Source organism: Anomalospiza imberbis, chromosome 26 (assembly GCF_031753505.1).
Source record: "Anomalospiza imberbis isolate Cuckoo-Finch-1a 21T00152 chromosome 26, ASM3175350v1, whole genome shotgun sequence".
Lineage (NCBI taxonomy): Eukaryota > Metazoa > Chordata > Aves > Passeriformes > Viduidae > Anomalospiza > Anomalospiza imberbis.
The window spans coordinates 6,203,261-6,222,862 of record NC_089706.1 but is presented as its reverse complement, the minus strand read 5'-3'; the positions used below and the strand labels follow the sequence as shown (position 1 = coordinate 6,222,862).

Below are 19,602 nucleotides of genomic sequence, written 5' to 3'. Positions count from 1 at the left end.
TGGGTTTGCCCCGTTTCCCTCAAACCCAGGAAAATGGTCAGAGGAGAAAATATCCTTCAGCAAGAAGTTCCCAAGGCCTATTCCCCAGTGCTGGGAATCTCCTCCTTTATCTTGGATGAATCCTGCTGGGCTGTACAGCAGCACAAAGCATTGACCTCTCATGTCTGGAGATCTTTGCTGCCATGGAGCTCCTGTTTTCCCTGATGTTCCTCACATCTTTTCATGTCCACCATAACCCCAAAATTTCACTCCCAAGGAGGTAAAGCCAGCCCAGAGCCCCTCAGCTCATAGATGAAGTCATGCTTCATGGATTTTTCCCCTGTGTGTCACTTCATGCCCCTCTAAACCTCCTTTATCCCAAACTCCAAGTGCTGCCAGATCTTTCTCTATGTCTGCATCACCAGTCTTCCCCTCTGCTGTGACAAAATCGCAGGAATTATCAGCAGTTTGTTATCTCACTGCTGTTTCCTCTCTGCTGGTTGATTACTTAGCTCTGTTTGGACTTTCCCTCTGAACTGTGCTTGTCTTAAAGGTCTTTGCTTCTGGAAACCCAGGGAAATGCTTGTCTCCCAGGTCACCCTTATCCATAGGCTCATTGATGCCTTCAGCAAACAAGTCACTTTGTCAGACCGGATTTCCCTTAACAAAGTTATTTAGGCCACCCTGAGGTCATCCTCAAAGCACAGCCCAAGCTGCAGGTCCTCAGAGCTGAGGGTGATGAAATCAGGCAGAGATGAGTCTGTGAGGGAAGGGATGCCCAGAGAACCGATCTGATGTTTATCCAGACCCGCTCCATTCTCCAGGCTGTCCTATCTGCTGTTCCAGACCCACAGCCCCGAGGGGAAGGCTCTGTGCTTGTGGCCCAGGGAGCAGAGCTGCAGGATGTGCCCTGAGCAGAGAAGCTCCAGGGCCAAACCCTTCTCCCCTGCTCTGCCCAGGGGAGCTGCACCTACCCGAGGAGGAGCCCAGAGCTTCCCCTGGTGTGATCAGCAGAGCTCATTAATACCCTCTAAGGAGCTAGACCAGTTTCAACAGGGCTGGTTTTTCCCTTGGGAACAGTGTCCTGTGTCTCATCACAGTGCAGAGCCTGTTTCTTTGGCTACAGGGTGGTGGAGAGCTCCCAGTTTTCACAACTGTGCTGTAATTATGGCATTCCTCAGCTTTTCCTGGGGCCCAGCTCTGAACCCTCCACCTCCATCCCTTGTGCTGTGCTGGTCCCTCACCCACGGCTCAGCTCCTCCCTATCTCCTGAGGCTCACCCCTGCCGCTCTGCCATGGTGGAGCAGCATTTTCTTCCCAGGCTTCCCTCCTGAGCTGGGATGTGGGGCTCCATGGCCAGAAAAAGGGATTTTCACTCTTGCTCAGCTCCATCCCAGTGCTGCAGTGGTGCTACAGCTCCCAGAGGTCCCACCAGCTTGTAAAAGCTCTGGGAGGAGCTGGAGGTCTCCTTCCATCCCTGGGAGGGTGCTCTGCAGGCCCTGGGAGTGTCCAGGGCTCTCCTTCCCCCTAAAATGTATTCAGCTTTTGGAGAGATATGTGTGATGGTACAGAGAGAGCTCTGTAGAAGGGTCTGGAATTGGTGCTTGCTCAGAAACTGAACCAAGCCCAATCACGGCCTTTTCTAGGAACAGAAATATTCCTAGGAAAGGAATTATCTATTGTCTGAACGGCCTGGCACCAGCTACCAGAGGGCTTATTTTCCTTTAGAATTTAGCTTTTTATTAAAAAAAAAAAAAAAAAAAATCTTGCTTCAGAAATTCCACCATGGTGACTCATTGTCCTTCAGGTTGCCATTCCATTCCCTGCAGATTGGCCCCCTCATCAGATGCCATCCCTGTCACACTCCAGATCTAATGATGGCAAACGAGGGACATCCCCCAAAAGTGACATGAGTGCAAACTTCTGAGGTGATGGACAGTACAGGCCTGGCTCACTACCAGCAGCTCTGTGACAACTGCTCCCTCACAGCACAGGGAGTGACAGAACCCCAGGGTGGCTGGGCTGGAAGGGACCTCTGGGGATCAGCCAGTCCAACCCCTGCCCAGGGGACCCAACCCCTGGAGCAGGGGACACAGGGATATATCCAGGTGGGCTTGTCTCCAGAGAGGGACACTCCAGGCCCTCCTTGGGCAGCTGTTCCAGGGCTCTGCACCCTCCAAGGAATGAAGTTCTTCCTCATGTTGAGGTTGAACTTCTTGCTTGAGTTTGTGGCCATTGCTCCTTGCTTGTCCTGTCCCTGGGCACCCCTAAATTGGTTGTGATTCCTGAGGAGTCCGTGAGCAGTGAGGGGCAGGGCTCAGGCCCAGCAAGGGCAGTTGGACAAGAGGGATATGCCCTGCTCACCCTGAACCCTGCTCCTCCCTGGAGCTGCAGCACCTGAGCCTGGGAGGCTCCAGGAGGGGAAAATTCCTTCCCGGCTTTTACCACAGGGGACACACAGGACGACGTGACAAGGCAGGGAGGGGTGACAGGGGGTTGTGCCATAGGGTCTGATCCTGCACCCAGAGCCCACAGGGGTCCCCGGGTGATGTTTCACCTTCACCTCAGGGACTGCAGCCTGTGCCAGCCCTGTGCAGGGCAAGATGCTGCAGTCACCTGCAGAGGCTGTGGAATAAACTTCACTCCCTTCCCATCACCACTGACCTTTCTCCCATCCTCCCTTTGCAGCACCAGCCTCCAGCTGAGCTGCAAATATTCAGGGAAATATTTGGGCACAGTTCAGGTGTCTCTGAGCATGACTGGTCAGCAAGGAGGTCACACAGCCCCCGTGTAACTTGGAAGGGACCACGTTACAACCAACAAGGAGGGATGTTTTCTGAAGTCCATACTATCTTGATTATATTTTTTCTTTCCTTCTGTCCAATTTAATTTGAAATTTGTGTAATTTTAAGATTCTAGTGCTTTGCTTTGATTTCTTTCAGTCCAGGCTGCAGTGGAGAAAAGTGCAGGACAGTGGGGACTGGGCTCTGCTCCTCTTTGGAGGAGACAGGGCTGACTTCCAGTTCCTCTAGAAAGAGACACCAGTGACTCCTCCAGCATCAGTCTCTCTCCCTGAGATCAGCCTTGTGAACTCCCCCATTTGGGCTGAATTTTCAGTAAAAATGTACTGGAGGGTTCCTTTCTAATTCAGTGAGCAGAAACAGAGGTTGCTGTCGCCTGGGGGGGAAACCACCATGGCACTGCAGAGCTGTGGGAAGCCAGCTGCATCCCTGCATGAAAGGCTCAGCCTTCCCCTTTGCCATGGGGAGCCTGGGATCCAGCTGGCCCAGGGCCACAGCAGCAGCTCCAGAGCAGAGATGGAGAGGAAGACTTGGATCAGTCCCTGATCCAACCAGGAGAGCTCAGAGCTGACTGTCCCGTCTTCCCCTGGAGATTCAGTCCCACTAAAGGAGCTTTTTTTTCCCCCCACTTTTTCTGTGCTCCTCATAGAACTGAAATCTGTAGAACTTTTTATTTTCCCATGGCAGTCAGTGTGGTTTTCCACCAGAGAAGGATGAAAATGGGATCCAGTGACTGGAGAGCATTATACCTTGAAAAAGTAGGGAATCTTGTAGAGGGAAAAGTTTTGGGGGTGGGTTCTTCTCTCCCCACTCAATCTAAAACACAAGGGGGCCTCTTGTACAAAGCCATCTGTAGCCCATGACAAAGGCACATGGGCCCTGGGACCTCGCTGAGCACACTTGGCTGCCTTTGTGGCTGCAGATTCACCTTGGGGAGCCCCTAAGTTTGGCTCTGCAGCAGTTTTGGGTGGGCAGGGGCAGGCTGGGCACAGCAACAGGGACAGGCTGGGCACAGGCATGGGGACAGACACAGGGACAGCCAGAGTGCCCAGCATTGACCAGGGCCTGGTGCACAGCAGCCAGCACCCCTATGGCCTTTCATCTCCCTTCCATCCCTCCCCAACCCCGCAAACTCCACCCCTGTTTTTAATTACTAAATTAGCATAATTGTGCTAAGCTCAGAGAACTGTATTCAGGCCCTGCTGTGCCGTTTTCTGCTTCTGTTCCAGGCCTGAAGAAGGCTTTGTTTCCATGAAACCTCTCTTGCATTTTCCAGCTCTACCAGTTGGTCGGGTCACAGTTATTAACTCTCCCTGCACATCTTTCTTCCTCTGCCAGGACCTGTGTGAGTTCCCTCTGGGGCTTCCTGGAGACATCCCAGGATCTCAGACCTCGGCACTGCTCCCACCTGGGCCCTGAGCTTGGAGGGGTGAGCTGCTAACCAAAACCTTCTGCCTCCAGGGTGGGCAGGCTGGGCCATGGCAGACCCTGGGGTCTCACCACACGACCCTGGGAGCTGAGACACCGGTGTTGGCCACGACAGAGACACTTCCCAGGGCTGGGCCTGCCTGGAACCTGTCCTGGGTGCCTGGGATGAGGACGAAGTAGTCCTGGCACCCTGCTAGGCTGCAGCTGCTTGGCCAAATTAAGCTTGAAAAGACAAAAAATGGGCAAGAAAGGCTCTGTGTGCCATGCAACTGCTCCAGTCCTGCAGGAGGATGCTGAGGTGGGGGGGAAGGGTCAGTTGGAAGAACAAGGACTGAGCATCCCAAAGACTGAGCTAAAGGAGCAGATTTTCCAGTGGCAGCCTCCTCTGATCCATTCCTGATTTGGGGAAGAGTTTGCAGATGAGTTTTGAATCCTCCATGAAGGAGCTGCAGGGTGCTGTGGCAGCCTTGAGTGCTGGTGGCTGGGCTAGAGAAGTGTCCCCAGTAGTGTCCCCCATCACCCTCTGTGCCCAGGGACAGTGAGCAGCTTGGCTCAGGATCCCTGAATCGGCCAAAGGAAGGGATGTGATGCCAGAGGAATTCAGCTGTCCTGGAGACAAACCCAAACCCACCTCCCAATGCCTCTCCCTCACTCCCACTGCCAGCCATGAGTCTGCTGTGGGAAGTCCTGCAGGAGCCATCTGCATGGGGCCATCCTTTGCCATCCCTTTCTTTGGGAATGCAGTGCTTTCCTGGGAAGGCTGATCTCTCTTGGAGCCCGGACTCTTTTTTGATGCCATTTCCTTCCAGCCCTGTCTGGGACCTGCCCTTTGCTCCCAGTTTATGGCATTTTCTGCTCACTCCAAAGGGATGGGGGGTGCTGCAACACACCCCGGTGTGGCGTGGGCTTGAATCTGTGGATGCTGCAATTCCTCTGGGTACCCTGGGAACACAGACAAGGCACTGCTGTAACTACCAGGAGCAAGCTCTGCATGTGGGCTGAGCATCTCCTGCAGTGCCCCCAGCCAGGAGACCCCAGTAGTTTGAATTCTCACTAATTCACCCCTCCAGCCCTGCTCCAGAATGAGCTGACACATTCCCAGCTGCTTTCACTGACCAGCTGCAGTTTGGGGGGCTGTGACACAGAAATGGTTGTGCTGGGGGGAAGCACGGGATGTTTGGCCTGAAATATGGGCTCATCTCTGGAACTAAGCCTTGAAATGGGGCTGCCCCAATTGCCACAGCTCCAGTGCTTGTGGTGGGCAGCTGGTGGGGAGCTGGTGTCTGGAGCTCTGAAGGCTTTTCCAAACCCAGAGGAGAAGCGGGGATGGAGAACAGGCAGCTCTATTCCCCCAGCCTGGTGCCTGGGGAGCTGCTGCACCCCTGAGGCCCAGCAGGGGTGGCCCTGAACGGGGCCGGGGGGCTCAGCAGAGCTGGTGGCATATGAGGGGCAACCTGGGGCTGGAAGGGACGAGCCCGAAGCCTGTGTGAGCCCAGGGCGTGGTGTCTGAGTGCCAGCATGGGGACACTGCAGGGTGACCTGGCCCTGGCCCTGGGCAGAGTTCCCCCAGAGAGGAGTCCACGCGGCCTCGGCCCAGGACAGTCCTTTAATGCACGTCTGGCTGCACGGGGACATCTCGGGGTGCCACGTCTCGGGGTGCCACGTCCCGGCTGAGCCGGGCACGGGGGGAGCAGCTGCTGCCTCTGGGGCGTCTCTGCAGGGCTGGGAGGGGGCGGGTGCCAGTGGCCCTTGGGGACAGCACGGCCTGTGCGGCTGGTGGAGGGGGGACGCTGTGCCGGAGCAGGGCTGAGCGCACTGCTGCAAGGAAGAAGCTCAGGTCTCCTTTCCACACCGTTGTCCTTGCGTTTCAGCGCAGTGGGAATTCAGGGAAGGGCACGAAGGGGCAGGGGAGCAGCGAGGGCAGGCCGGCAGCAGGGATGGGGACGGTCTTCTTCCCAGTGCTCCTGTGGGAAAGAAACAGCAGAGGGGCGGCTTTGGCTGAGGGTGGTGCCAGCAATGCCTACGGGATGAGGGTGGCACAGGCAGCACGCCCAAAGGGGAGCACCCAGGAGAAGAGGAGAGGGGCTGGCAGGCACGCCATGGCAGGGAGGTGTGGGACAGACCCCCAGCCAGGTGTGGGGTGGGACATGGGGACGGGTTGCCTTTTGCTGTAGGGAGAGGGGACATTTCTGCGTCTCTCCAAGCACAGCCCAGGAGGCTGAGGGAGCACAGGGGGATCAGGACCCGGCCCTACCTCTCACTGCCCCGTGGGGGACTTGGCAGCGTCGAACATCTTCTTCCTCCCCTCCATGCCCGACATGGCTTCCACGTTCTTGCGCCAGTCGCCCACTTCCACAGGGCGTTCCTGCCGAGGGACAGGGCTGGGGATGAGGGTCTGGCAGCCCTGCCCCGTCCCTCCCCTGCACAGAGCCCTCACCTGGGAGACAGCTGCCCCCTCACAAAGTCCCTGTCTCTCTGTCATGTGTCCCTGCACAAGGAGCTGCCTGGGGAGGTGGCAAACAGCGGCCTGATCTCCACAGGGAGGTCTGGATCCATGTGGATACCCCCCTCCTCAAAGCCTGCATTCATACACCAGAAGGCTGAATAATCCCAGAAGGATTTCTTTAGGAGGAAGAAACCATGTGGGACTTTGGGTTTACACCAGCACAGTGGGGCAAATGTTTCTAGTGAAGGAAAAACACTTCCTGCATTGCCCTCCCACCTCCACCTTCTCTGAGCCTTTGCTGGGGACTGGGATTGTTGGTGTGACAGTGGGAGCCTGGCACTTCTAGAGCAAAAGGGCAGGTGACAGCAGCTCTGGGCAGGTGACAGCAGCTCTGGGAGCCCAGGTGTCTGCTCTGCCACCCCCCAGCATTCGTAGATTACAAGCTGTGCCCCAACACCATCTCACCACATCTACAACAAAGCCAGATCTGTTCTCCAGCTGGTGCTCAGGGCTGTAAGCACAGTTTTCTGTCCAAAGGGCTGGAAAAGTGCTATACCACAATGGGGGGGACAAAGGAAAAACAGCTGAAAATTGAGATTCTCATCCAGTTCTGCTCATCCAATTCTCATTCAATCTGCTGAGCTGGAACGAGCTAGTGAAACCCCTCTGGGGAGAGGGGATTCCCAGCTGTGCCTGGGGATGAGGCACAGCTGCTGGTGCTGGGGCACCTGCACAGCCCAGGCAGGTTTGGGCATTGCTGGCATTGAGACTTTCCCTTCTCACACCTGCCAAGCTGGTGGGAACTGGGTCATTTATCTCAGGCCAAGTGCTGGGCTGCTCTGTTTAATCTAATCTGGGTCCGGGAGTCCCCCGGGAGATTTCTGGGTGTGATTGTGCCTAACAGGAGCTCTCGTGGTTCCCTACAAGATCAAAGATCAGACCCTGCATGTGCAGCTCAGCCACGGTGCCGAGGGGGCCCAGCTGAGAGACCCCCACGCACTCTGGGAGGGAAGAGCACCACGGACACAGCCCTGAATCTCACACGTCCACCAGTTGCCTGGCCCAGCCAGACTGGTCCTACGTGGTCCCACAAGATCCCAGAACAGGAATGGCCTCACAAGGCTCTTTCCAAGGCTGACAAGGGTGAACACAGGGTGCCCTGGAGAAGGGCAAGAGCACCCCTAGGAAGTCTGTCCATCTCCAGCCTCCAGAGGAGTCACCCACCTTCTCCGTGTCCTCCTTCTTGACAGACTTCAGGTTGGCCCTGAGATCCATGGACACCTTGTGCTTGGAGCCCAGCAGAGCCCTGAGCATGGCATCGGCCGAGACACGAACCCGGCGCAAGGGAGGGCGCTTGAACTTCCCTCGGAGATCAAGAACTTTGATTTTCAGATCTTTAATCTGCAGGGGCAGGGGAGGAGCAGGAGTGGGAGGTCACTGCTTGGCTGCCTGCACAAAGAGCCCCTGTGGGAAGCAGTAGGCTCTGCCAGCACCGAGCCCCAGAGGGATCTGCACTTCTCCTGCAGGACCACCCCCACCAAGGCTCTGCCCACCCAGGCTCAGAGCTGGGCCATGGGCTGGGCCCAGCCTGCTCAGGCAGCAGCTGTACCACAAGAAGCTCTCAGACCCACAGGGGTGACCAGGAGAGTAAGGAACCTCTCTGTGGACCCCGAGGACAGTTGGGATTCCCTTGGGCAGGGATGAGCCTTGCTCTGAGTGGTGCCTTGCAGAGCAAACACCAGCCCTGAGAAAACCCTGGTGCCTGTCCCACATCCCAGCTCAGCCTGGTCCATGACACATCCCCATTCAGGCCAGAGCTGCCACTGGGAGGGAGTTTCCAGAAGGAACCAGCCTGTCCTCCCTCCTACCTCCCGGGTGTTATGGTTGCATTTCGCTTCAATGTCGTATCTCTCCTCATCCACAATTTCCACCTTCTCATGCAGCTCCCTGCACAGGTCCTGGCGGCCAAGAAAACAGGAGAGCGGTGAGCGAGGCCCCTCATGCTCCCAAGGAGCTCACTCCACCCCTGGCCTGAGGAATACCTGGAGCTGGCTCAAGGAGAGCCCGCTGGTGTGCAGTGGAGTGACCCGCTCGGACAGGTACCTCTCCTTCTCTGCCTGCTTGTCCACAATCTCCTGATCCCACTCCTCCTTGGCTTTGGCCAGCATCAAACTCTGTGAGCACAAGGAAATGCAGAAGTGGGAATTGAATAGGCCCCTGTTTCCCCTGAGCCTCTCACAAACAGTCTCTGGGATGGGGCAGTCTCGTGTGCCACCCCCTCCCTGCTGTCCCCAAGCGCACATCAAAGCCTCCCCACGGCTGGCTGGGGCAGGCGGGGCGGGCACGGGGCTGTGGGCCCCGGTCCCGCTGGGGGCTGACGTTGGCTCTGCTGGGGCAGGGAATGTTTATCCCAAGCCAGAGCCCAGGGAGCTCCCAGGCTTGTTCTGCAGCACAAATGGGCTGAGGCTTCAGAGCTGAAGGTGTGGGGGTCTCTCCCCACCTCAGTGAAGGGGAGGTTTGTTTGGACCGCAAATCCCACATGAGTGAGAAGAGAAAGGTGGGGTGGGAGCTGCTACCCACAGCCCATCCTTGAGCTTTCCTCATCCCTGTCCCACCGACCACACGCTGCAACCCGGCTCCTTTCTCCCAGCAAGACAAACCCCAGGGAGTTTCCAGCCCTCGGGACTCACCTTCAACAAGAGTTTGCGTGAGGCTGTGATCTTGGATTTTCTCTAGGGGAAAGGGGAGGGAAGGAAAACACCCTTTGAAAACAAACGCACAGCAAACGCAGAGCAGCACTAGGGTCTCTCCCAAAGGGAAAGGCACTTACCTCCCTGCAGGCAGGGGAGCAGCCAGGGAGGAGCAAAAAAAAAAAAAAACAAGAGAAGAGAACAGGGCATCAAGGAATGAGAGTAAAAAAGAGGGGACAGTCAAGGAATGCATCTCGTGGGGTTGCAGTTGGTTCCTTATTTCTGTATCTCACAGCTGCCATCAGCACGTGAACCAGGTCTGAGGTGAAGGTGCCCTCTGGAAATGCAGTGGGAGGGGGCCACAGCTAAGAAAGCCAAAATGTCACTCAGGTGTGACAGGTGAGCTGGCACTGTGCCCATCGTGCCAACCCCAGCTCAGTCCCTGTGGTTCAGACACCCTCATTCCCCCACTCCCACTTCAGCTGGGTCGGGATGCTTGGATCCTGCTCAGGCTCACAGGGTTGGGACATCCCCAGGTCGTTGCTCCAGGAAAGCTTTACAGGGAGTGCCTCCCTTCTCTGCCCACCGCGGAATGTGTTGTATTTGTGCAATGTGCTACAGAGAACCTCACGGCAAATCCAGAGGTGCTGCCCCCCTTCAAATCTGCATTTTGGGGTCCAGGAAAGCCCCGGCGTTTGAACTGGGAGACTGAAAGGGCAAACAATTGGCATTTAAAGACAGCTTTTGCAAGGGGAGTGGCACGGAGGTCTGGGGCAGGGCAGGGTCTCCCAGCCGATCCTCCCCAAAGGGACAAGCGCAGCTCATGGGATCCGAGGGGACCGCAGCTACTCACGGCTCTGGCATCGCGGCGTGTGCGGATCCCTGCCAAAGAGGGGAAAGCGGCTGGAACAAAGGTGCGAATCCCCAATGCACCCAGAGGCACAAGGCGGCGAGGGAGCGATGCCGAGGTGCGGTGCTGCCCCGCGCTGTCGGCGGAGGGAAGCGGCTCGCAGCCTCCATCCCCGGTGGAACACGGGACGAGCCGCCGGGCTCCGGGAAAACCTGCCCGCATCTCGGGCGAGCTGCAGCGTGCCGCCAGCCGGCCCTGCAGGGCTCGGGCTCGGGCTCCTCGGGGCTGTTCCCAAGCTCCCAGCTGTTCCCCCGCCGGCTGCGGCGCCCGCCCCAGCCCGGGGCAAGGGATGGAGGCTGGAAATGGCAGGAGAAATGGGGGTGCCTCGGGGGCTCCCCCACTGTGAGGGCTCAGGGAGTCCTGGCCTGCAGCTCCCGTGGGCAACGGCAGGGATGGGAGAGCCAAAACCCATCCGGGCACGGAGCAAAGGGCAACAACTCTGCTCGGGAACCGGGCTGAGAGGGCTGGGGGTGCCCAGTCTGGAGAAAAGAAGGATCTGGGGACACCTGAGAGCCCCTTCCAGTGCCTAAAGGGGCTCCAGGAGAGCTGGAGAGGAGCTCTGGGACAGGACAAGAGGAATGGAGAGCAGGGTTAGGTGGGATGTTGGGAAGGAATTCTTGGCTGCGAGACCCTGGCCCAGGTTGGCCAGAGAAGCTGTGGCTGCCCCATCCCTGGAAGTGTCCAAGGCCAGACTGGACTGGGCTTGGAGCAACCTGGGCTAGTGGAAGGTGTCCCTGCCATGGCAGGGGAGGCACTGGATGGTCTTTAAAGTCCCTCCCAACCCAAACCATTCTGGGATTCTCTAAGAGCCCACAGCTGAGCAGGTTCCTTCAGCAGTCACATTCCAGGTGAAACACTCAGGGTTGCCTATTTTACATTTGCCTGGTGATCCCAAGCCCAGGCAGCTGCTCCAGCCCACGCTGCTCCCCTGGCCCTGCTCTGACATCGCTGTCCCTTCCTGTGCTGAGCAGCTGGGGCACCCTGTGAGCCCAAGCAGCAGAAAAATGTGGGGGGAAATAGCAATCCCTTTTAATTTTTTTTCCTTAAACAGCATTTTCCAGGTGTGGGTTTAGTCCTTTTCTTTGGGAGTGAAATGGACAAGTTGGGATTTTTTGCCTTGATCCTTTTGCCTCCCCCAATATTTGGAAACTGTTTTAGACCCTAAGGATTCATGCTGGGGGAAATGAAAAGCTGGTCTCAAACAGCTGCCCACAGGTTTGTGTGGAGCCTGTGCCAAGCAAATCTCAGGGCACTTCCTGGCTCTGTCTCCTTGTCCCTGTTCCCTCCCCATGCCCGCACAGCTCAGCCAGAAAAATGTCCTGAATAAATGAAGTTTAGGGGATGGGGGGGGGGGGGAATGTAATAAAATCCCAGCAGGAATCATCTTCCCCAGAGCCCCACAATCCAGATCCCTGGATTTACAAGGCAAAATCCCAAGAACATGAATTTCTTTGTCCTCAAACCACATCAGACAGATTCTGTTTCCTGCCTTTGTAGAGGTTTTTGGTGCTGTGACAAGCATCCCAGGCAGCACTGATGCCTTGAACAGGCTGGGTCCCAGCTGCTGCCCCCAAGTTTATTTCGGGGGTGGCAGAGGAGCCTTTCTTTCCCTGGAGCTGAGAGGGTTGGGAGCAGCCTCTCAGCGTTTCCATTGTTCCCTGCTGGAGCAGAGCCCAGCATTCCTTGGGGTGAGATCCACACCACACCTCGAGCTCACGACCTCTGCCAAGGTCAGTCACATTTTCGGGTCCTAAATTGGTTTCCCAAACAATTGCAGGGACTCAGCTGTGCCAGTGAGACATCCCCAGCAATCCCCAGTGCCAGGACTTTTGGACTCCAGCTGGATCTGGAGCATCCATGAGAGACTTCACGCCCTGATGGGGACGACAGGATCTGGGCAAGCTAATTCTGCACTATTTGCACTGTCCCAGCTGTGAAAAGCTAATAAAGCTTATTGAACCACTGGATCATGGAAATCCTTAAAGAAATAATCCCATAGACCCAAACACGGTCAATCCCGACATCCACTCCCATCCCAGGAGGCTGGAGACAAACCACAAGCACTCTCCCAGCTACCAGGACTCCACACTCTGTTCCCACCCCGAACCTCCCACCAGTGAGCCAGGCTGGAACACTGGGGCAGTGCTCCCCAAACAGTCCTGTTTGCCATGGTTTGGGAAAAAAACAGGCAAATTCCAGCTCAAGTCTTTTTCCTCATTGCAGTTGCAGCCTCACCAATCCTCTCTCCAAGAGCAGAGGAAATGTCTGATCCACCTCAGAGAGGGGGAGAAATTCAGGCAGATTCTCGTGCTGGGGGTTCCCCTCTGTCACGTGCGAGTGCTGGGGGTCTCGTGCCCATCTCAGCACCGGCACACCCACAGGGGGACAGGGGCAGTGGCAGTGGCAGTGCCTTACCTGGCTGTGCAGGAGGGAGGTGACGCCTGGCCTGGGGACAGCCGCGCTCTGCCGGGGCTGGGGCTGAGCGGGGGTATTGAATCCCAGCCCTGCCTGCAAGTGGTCGGTAAAAATAGCACAAATCCCCTCCTCTGCAGGCATCTGCTGCAAGCCCCGGGAGTGCTGGGACTGCTGCTCACACCTGGGGCCCTGCCTGGAACACAGGGACACACACAGGTCACCCGTGTGTGCACTTGTGTCCCAGGGCACCCACAACCCCCCTTTGGTTCAGAGAATTCCAGGGCTGTTTGCATGCGAATCATCCCAGGCTGGTTTGGGTGGGAAGAGACCTAAAAATCATCCAGTTCCAGCCCTGCCATGGCAGGGACACTTTCCACTATCCCAGGCTGCTCCATGCCCTGTCCAGCCTGGCCTTGGACACTTCCAGGGATGGGGCAGTCCTGTGCATCCTGGGCACCCTGTGCCAGCGCCTCACCACTTTCACAGGGAAGGATTTCTCCCCACTATCCCATCTAACCCTGCCCTCTGGCAATGGGAAGCCATTCCCCTTGTCCTGTCCCCCCAGGCTCTTGTCCAGTCCCTCCCCAGCTCTCTTGGAGCCCCTTTGGGCACTGGAATGCCCCCAGCTCGGACAGCACCTGCTCACATGGGGTTGTTGGGGACACACAGACAGGCTCAGGCTGACCAGAGCTGGTGATGCTGTGGGGATGGGCTGGATCCTCCTGGCACCTCTGCCTTGTGTCTGTCTGCTGTGACAGCTCCAGAGATGCTGGAAAAGGCAGGGGAGGGGGTGTGAACAGCCTGGGAGCTGCTGCCATGCTGAGCCCTGCACGGTGGGGCACACACAGGACAGTGCTGGCCAAGGGGCCTCCTGGCAGCCACCAGAGCAGGACAGGGAACCTCAGCAGGCCAGGCTGCACTGCTGAGGGGTGATGGTGCAAATGTGGGGTCACACCTCAGGCCAGGCAGGGTGGGGACCAGGGAGGACACAGTCCCCTCTCTATGGAGAAGGATCAGCCCCACTCCCCCCGCACAGCACTGCAGCTTGGCATGCTCAAGCAACTCCCAGCCCTCACAGGCCCTGAGGTTTTCCCCGTGAAAAGCAGTGAAAAAGCTGCTGTCTGTCCCCACTGCTCCCCACAAAGCCCCTTGCCCAGTGTCCCTTTGCATGACAAGGACTGCAGGGCAGGCAACACCTGTTCCCCGGGATATTTTTAGGGACAAATTTAGGAGCAAACAATTCCCAACGTGGGGCCCAGCAGGGACAATGCGTGGCATGTTAATCCTGGGGCTTTTATGGCCAGGAGAGGGACAGAGCTGCAGGAGTGGGGCAGCTCCCATGGTGGGGAGCACAGACAGCCCCCACCCTGCAGAGCCTCCCCAGTCCTTCCCCCTGCCTGGACACCAGCAGGAGCTGCTGGGAGATCAGTGACAGTAGCAATGGCAGTGGCAGTGGCATCCTCGTGTGAATTGCACCAACAAGTCCCAGCGGGCAGGGGAGAAGCCCCCCTGCATCCAGCCCACCGCCGGGACCCCAGCAGGGACCCTTCCCTGGCTCCAAACGCCAGCGCAGAGGATCTGCTGTCCCCTCCGAGCAGGAGGAGGAGGCTTTAAGCAGCCCCGTCAGACCTTTATAAGGAAAAGCCCCCTCGGGGCCAGGCCTCCAGCATCTTTCCTCCCGGATGCCTTGGAATTGTTTTCAGAGCACAGAGGAGCCAAAATTAGCCTGTGACAACGGCGCTGCATTCCCGCAGCTCCGGGGATGGGGCGGGGGCTGCTTCGGATGCCATCTGCTCCAGTCTCAGGTTTCATCCTCTGCTGGGACCCGGAGTGAGGAGGAGGAAAGGGCAGGAGAGGGGTGGGGCAATGGGACCCCTATATTTGGGTTTTTTCCATGGGCTTCAAAGCCCCAGCTCTGCCATGGGGGCTGCACAGAGGGACTGGCAGGGGACCAAGATGTCCCATCCCTCCTCCCCAGCTGACACAGAGGGGACGTTCTGAGTCCCCATCCCATCCCTGGCTCACAGACCACAGGGAGCTGCCTCCAGGTGAGGGGTTGTTTTATCAGGTGCCACCTGGGCCTTGGGCACCGCTCTGAGCTGGTGGGGGTGGGAAGGATCAGGCTGGAAATCTACAGGGTAGAGCAGTGCTGAGGGCAAATTCAGAGCAAAATAATGAAAATATATCTGGGATTGGCTCCGTTGGTCAGAGCTGGATGCTGATAACACCCAGGTCATGGGTTTGATCCCCATTCACTTTAGAGTTGGACTCAATGATCCTTGTGGGTCCCTTCCAATTCAGACTATTCCATGATTCTGTGATTTGTCCATGTGCTGCTGCTGCTACAAATCAAATACCCCCGTTACTGGGAGCCACTGGTTGAAGGGAAGTGTTCCCCATGGGCTGCCACCAAAGGGATGGATGCCAACAGAAAATTCCCAGAGAGCTGTATGGGGAGGTCAGACCCAGCCAGGAGCAGGTCCCCAGGGATAGCTGCTTGTCCCTGAATGTCCCTGGGATCTACAGGTCACCTGTGTTTAGTCTCTTACAAGTGGACCTTCTGGCATGTGTTTAGAGGGATGGGGCATTTCCCCCTCTGGACCTTCCAAGTCCCTGGAGGGTGTTGGTGCATCAGCCCCACACCCATGGCAGGGGCTGCCAGAGCTGCCCAATGGTCCCTGGCTCCTCAAGGTCTTAGGACTCCAAATGCAAAGGTACCTGACTCCTGTGAGCAGTTCAGCTGCCCCACATGAAGCCAATCTCCCTGAAGAAATGGACTTGAAGCAATGCTGGAGAGATCTCTTCCCCTCCTCTAGAACCCTCCCACCCATGCCGTCCTCGCCCTCTCCCAACCACCATCCTCGTTCCATCAACCCCAATGGAATTCACAAAGCCAGCAGCTCCCAGAGCATCCAGGACAGACTGAGAAATGACAGCTGAGCCTCTGGTGTCCTTTGGGACTGAGCCTCTGGTGTCCTTTGGGACTCATCCTCACTGCCACGCTCAGAGTCCAGACTGGGGGGTGACAGGAGACCCCCAGCTGCACCAGGCTTGTCACTGGACTGGGACAGATGATGCCCCACAGACTCACCACGGTGTGGGAGAAGGTTTTCCTTCTGTGGGACAGCTCAGGGACCAGGGGACAGCGAGGTCACCCCTTCAGCCAGGTGATTGCAAGGCTGCAGGGTCAGGTGGCAGTGAAGTGGTGAAGGGCCATGGGACTTGTCCTGAGGAATGGTCCCCCGTGGTGTTTCTCCTGCAGACCATCCAGCAGTTCTCACCCCTCCCGAGCTGCCAGAGGAACCCAGCCAGTCCCACCTGCTCTGTGGATTGGTGGCAGTGCAGTGGAAGCTCCTGGGGTGCTTCTCTAAGAGCCGATGGCTTCTGCAGCCCTGGGGCGAATTTCCTCACCCTGCTGCATCTGTGAACAAGTCCCGCCAAACCTGAGGGATGCCCTGAGATGGAAAGGGGGCCAGAATTTGGGTAATTACCACAGCCCGGCCTGGGATAATCAGCACAGCCCCAGGCCAGACCCCAAATATTCCCCAGGGGCTGAGAGACCTCTCCCCGCTCATCTGCCTCACTGATCTTCACCCCATTGCATCAGCCCCACCAGGGCACCCCCATTTCCCACTGCCTGGCGGGGCAGAGGCTTCTCATCCCTCTGGGATGTGCTGCTCCATGTCCTGCTCCTGCAGCCACAGCCCCATTCTGGGAACCCCAAACTCCAGGGACCCCCTTGGGCCTGGTGCAGCTCAGGAGGGTGCCCGTGCCAGCCCCTCCTTCCGTGGGCATGGGACTCGCCCTCCCCACTACAGAGAGCAAATCCATTGGAAGCAGCTCTGGGGCTGGATGCCAAAGCAGGACAGTTATCCAAAAATGCAAGAAACACCTCCCACTTCTAGAAGTGTCATGGCCAGTTTGTTTTTCTCTGCTTGAATACTTTGGGGAGGCCTGAAATGTTTGCAGAAGGTGCCAAGTTGAGGAAGGGTCCCCAGAAGCCAAGGGGCCCTTTAGGAACAGCACAGGCTCCTGCCTTGTGCCTCTGGCACATGGAAAAGGCTTTGTTAAATAAGGAGGAATTCCCTGCTTTGGGATAGTGGAAAGACATCATTGAAATGGAGCCACCTGCTGAAAACTTTAAGCTTTCAATGGCTTTGCCAATGACACATGAAACCTTCCCAGTGCTGATCCTGTGGGCTCTTCTCACCAGGAGGGGGATTTGAGCTGTTCTGTGCCAGGGGCAGCCATGGCTCAGCAGCAACATCAGTTTGAGTATCACAAAGTCCAGGCTGGTTTCCAGCCTAAGGCAAAATATTCTACATAAGCAAAAAAAGACTATTCCAAATAATCCAAAATTTCTGGCCCAGGCAGGGACCCTGAGAGAGTTCTTGGACATTTTCAGGGTATTTTCAAATTTTTACATGTCTCTGAGACACATCTCAGTACCCACTTTGGGCTGGGCTGGGCCACCCCCACCCCAGAGCCACTCAGTGGCTCCTGCTTGGGGACAGTGGGAGACAGATGGGTGCTGGCATGTGCTGGTTGTTCCCCCTGCAGCTCCAGCAATGCCTGGGCCCTCGTTTTGTTTCTCCCTGCCTTTCCTGGGCTCCCACAACCTCAGCTCTACTGCTGGGGAATGTCACAGTCACAGTTCTGAACCCCCTGGGACACCGAGCCCAAGAGTGCAGCAGGACCCTGTGGCTGGGGAATTAATGTGTAATCCCTGCAATCCCTGCCCCGACCCCCTCAGCACCCCAGGATCTGTGGAACAAGGACAGTTATTTCTTCCTACACTCCAGTGCAGGAGGATTCAGTGGAGAAGGCCAAGCTCCCCACAGCAGTGCTGGGGACATCCCAGCCTCTGCTCCCTGCAGCATGGACATACAGACATAGAAGAGCTCTGGGCAGGTGGCGTGTCCCAAACCAAAATCCAGTGATTTAGGAATTGTAATTAAGGATGGCCAACAATGAAATCATTTTAGGAACATCTGGAAGAAGTTGAACAGTTGACCTAAAGCCAAAAAGCAGAATACTACTTGCTACAGCTGGGATTTTTTTTTTTTTCATTTTTATCTAAAGAGGAACCACCCACAAGCTCAGAGACGATCCCAGGAGAAGCAGGGCAGTGCCAGGCTCTCCACGGGGCACCTGGTGATGGAGGAGGTCCCATGTGACAAAAGCATTGGCACCATCAGGCTGCACCTCCCTGTCTCAGCACTGTGACCCCACTGCCCTCCCTGGGGCATCCTGTCCAGCCAGCCCCAAACTGATGCCAAAGCCAGACCTGGGATGTCATCAGGTGGAAAAAACTCCTGTCCTGTGCACCCACTGCACCCTCGTGGTGCTGCAGGGAGGGTGCCAGTCTCTGCGGGTGCTGGCAGAGCCCCTGCCCAGGGTGGGGGGCACAGGGCAGCCCCCCCAGAGCAGCCTCAGCACCCTCAGGAAGTGTGGGGAGGGATGCTGCAACAGAGGCACCGCGGGCTGGGAGCAGCAGAGCCAGATTTTCAGGCTCCTGCCTTTGAACTCGGGGTGCTCCGGGGCACCTCTCTCCTCTCTGGGGCTCTCCCCGGAGGCCCGAGGGGTCTGGCCAGCCCCTCCTCACCACAGGAGCCCATGTGCTGGAGGGGCTGAGGGGCCACAAAGCCACCCTGCATCCCTCTGTTGTGCCTCAGTTTCCTCACCTCTGGGAGCATTGGAAACGCTTCTTGTGGGTCCTCTCCTGCTTTCCAGGCTGCCTGGGAGTGTGCTGGCACCATGTCCCTGGCACTGGGGGATGCTCCAGCCTCTGGCCCTGCCCCTATTCCACTCCCTGGCCGGGTTCCTGGGCTGTTTATTTGTTTATCAGTCTCGGGGTGACTTTTCCTCTGCAGAGACATTCAGCCCTCCCAGGGGAGATGAAGCCAACACACCTTCCACCCCCACGCTGCTGGCTGGGCTCTGACCCCAGCCCCTGCTCCAGGGTCAGCCTGGGAATCCACCCACTGAGGGAGGGGCAGGTGTGGGTGTCTGCTCAAAAGAAATTCCCAAACCCGGTGGCTTGGGGAGCTCTAAAGTCCCTGGGGGATATGGGGTCCAGGCAGGGAGCCTGGATGTGTGTTGGTCTGGATGAAGGGCTGGGGATGAAGATGGAAAAGCTGAACTTTCCCCATGCCTGGGCCTGAAATGCTGACACAAGGATTTGTGTTCTCTTACTGTCCTCTCCCTCCATTGACTGCCTGAATTTCTCCCCAGCTCTGGGGTACCGTGTCCTCTCTGCTGCCTCATCATGAGTGCCCAGGGATGTACCATGGCCAGGGCTAGTGCTTACACACCCTCCTTGATCATTTTCTCTGACAGTTCGTTGTTGACAGTTGGAAAACAGAAAATATCTATTTACAGGGGGCAAGAAGGCAGAAAAAATGAAAAAAAGGAGTCACACTGAATAAAATGGGTAACTTTGGGAACCCCCTGGCACTGGGTGCTCCCCACCCTGGCACCCACCACGGCACAGGCTTGGGATGCTCACACGGCTTTGATTGAGCCTCACTGAATCCCCTGACTCTGGGAGCTTGGGATTTAGGGGAAACCCCAGGACAGTGATACTTGCCCTGGAAATGCTGTGTAAGCACCAGCGCCTTCCTGACCACCCCATTCCCTCCTGACACGTGTGCAGGGACCTGGTCTGGGGCTTGTAAACACAGGGCACCACACCTGAAACGTGTCCTGTGGAGGGTCCCACCATCCCTGGAGCCCCCCGTGTCCCTGTCATGACCCTGGGATGGTGCAGAGCTCCGTCTGTGCAGCGTTTGGGTCCGGCTCCATCTGCACCCCCGGCCTGGCCCCACCTCCTCTGCACCCCCAGCTGGGGAGGTCCCGGTGAATGCAGCTCTGAGGACCGGCTGGCCAAGGAGGCTTCGCTGCGTGGAACCCCCCGTGCCTGTTCCTGCAGAG

At 57.2% G+C, this 19,602-nt stretch overlaps 1 protein-coding gene across 1 annotated transcript; it reads right to left on the bottom strand.

Annotated features, from left to right (window-relative positions):
• Window positions 1-5,795: 5,795 nt before the first annotated feature.
• On the bottom strand, window positions 5,796-13,023 carry TNNI1 (troponin I1, slow skeletal type). The gene is given in 9 exon segments (XM_068173263.1): window positions 5,796-6,172; window positions 6,463-6,573; window positions 7,879-8,055; window positions 8,523-8,612; window positions 8,697-8,828; window positions 9,345-9,386; window positions 10,198-10,238; window positions 12,641-12,740; window positions 12,742-13,023. Coding segments are annotated over 8 exon segments (759 nt in total). The 5' UTR covers window positions 12,811-13,023; the 3' UTR covers window positions 5,796-6,172; window positions 6,463-6,465.
• Window positions 13,024-19,602: the final 6,579 nt, after the last annotated feature.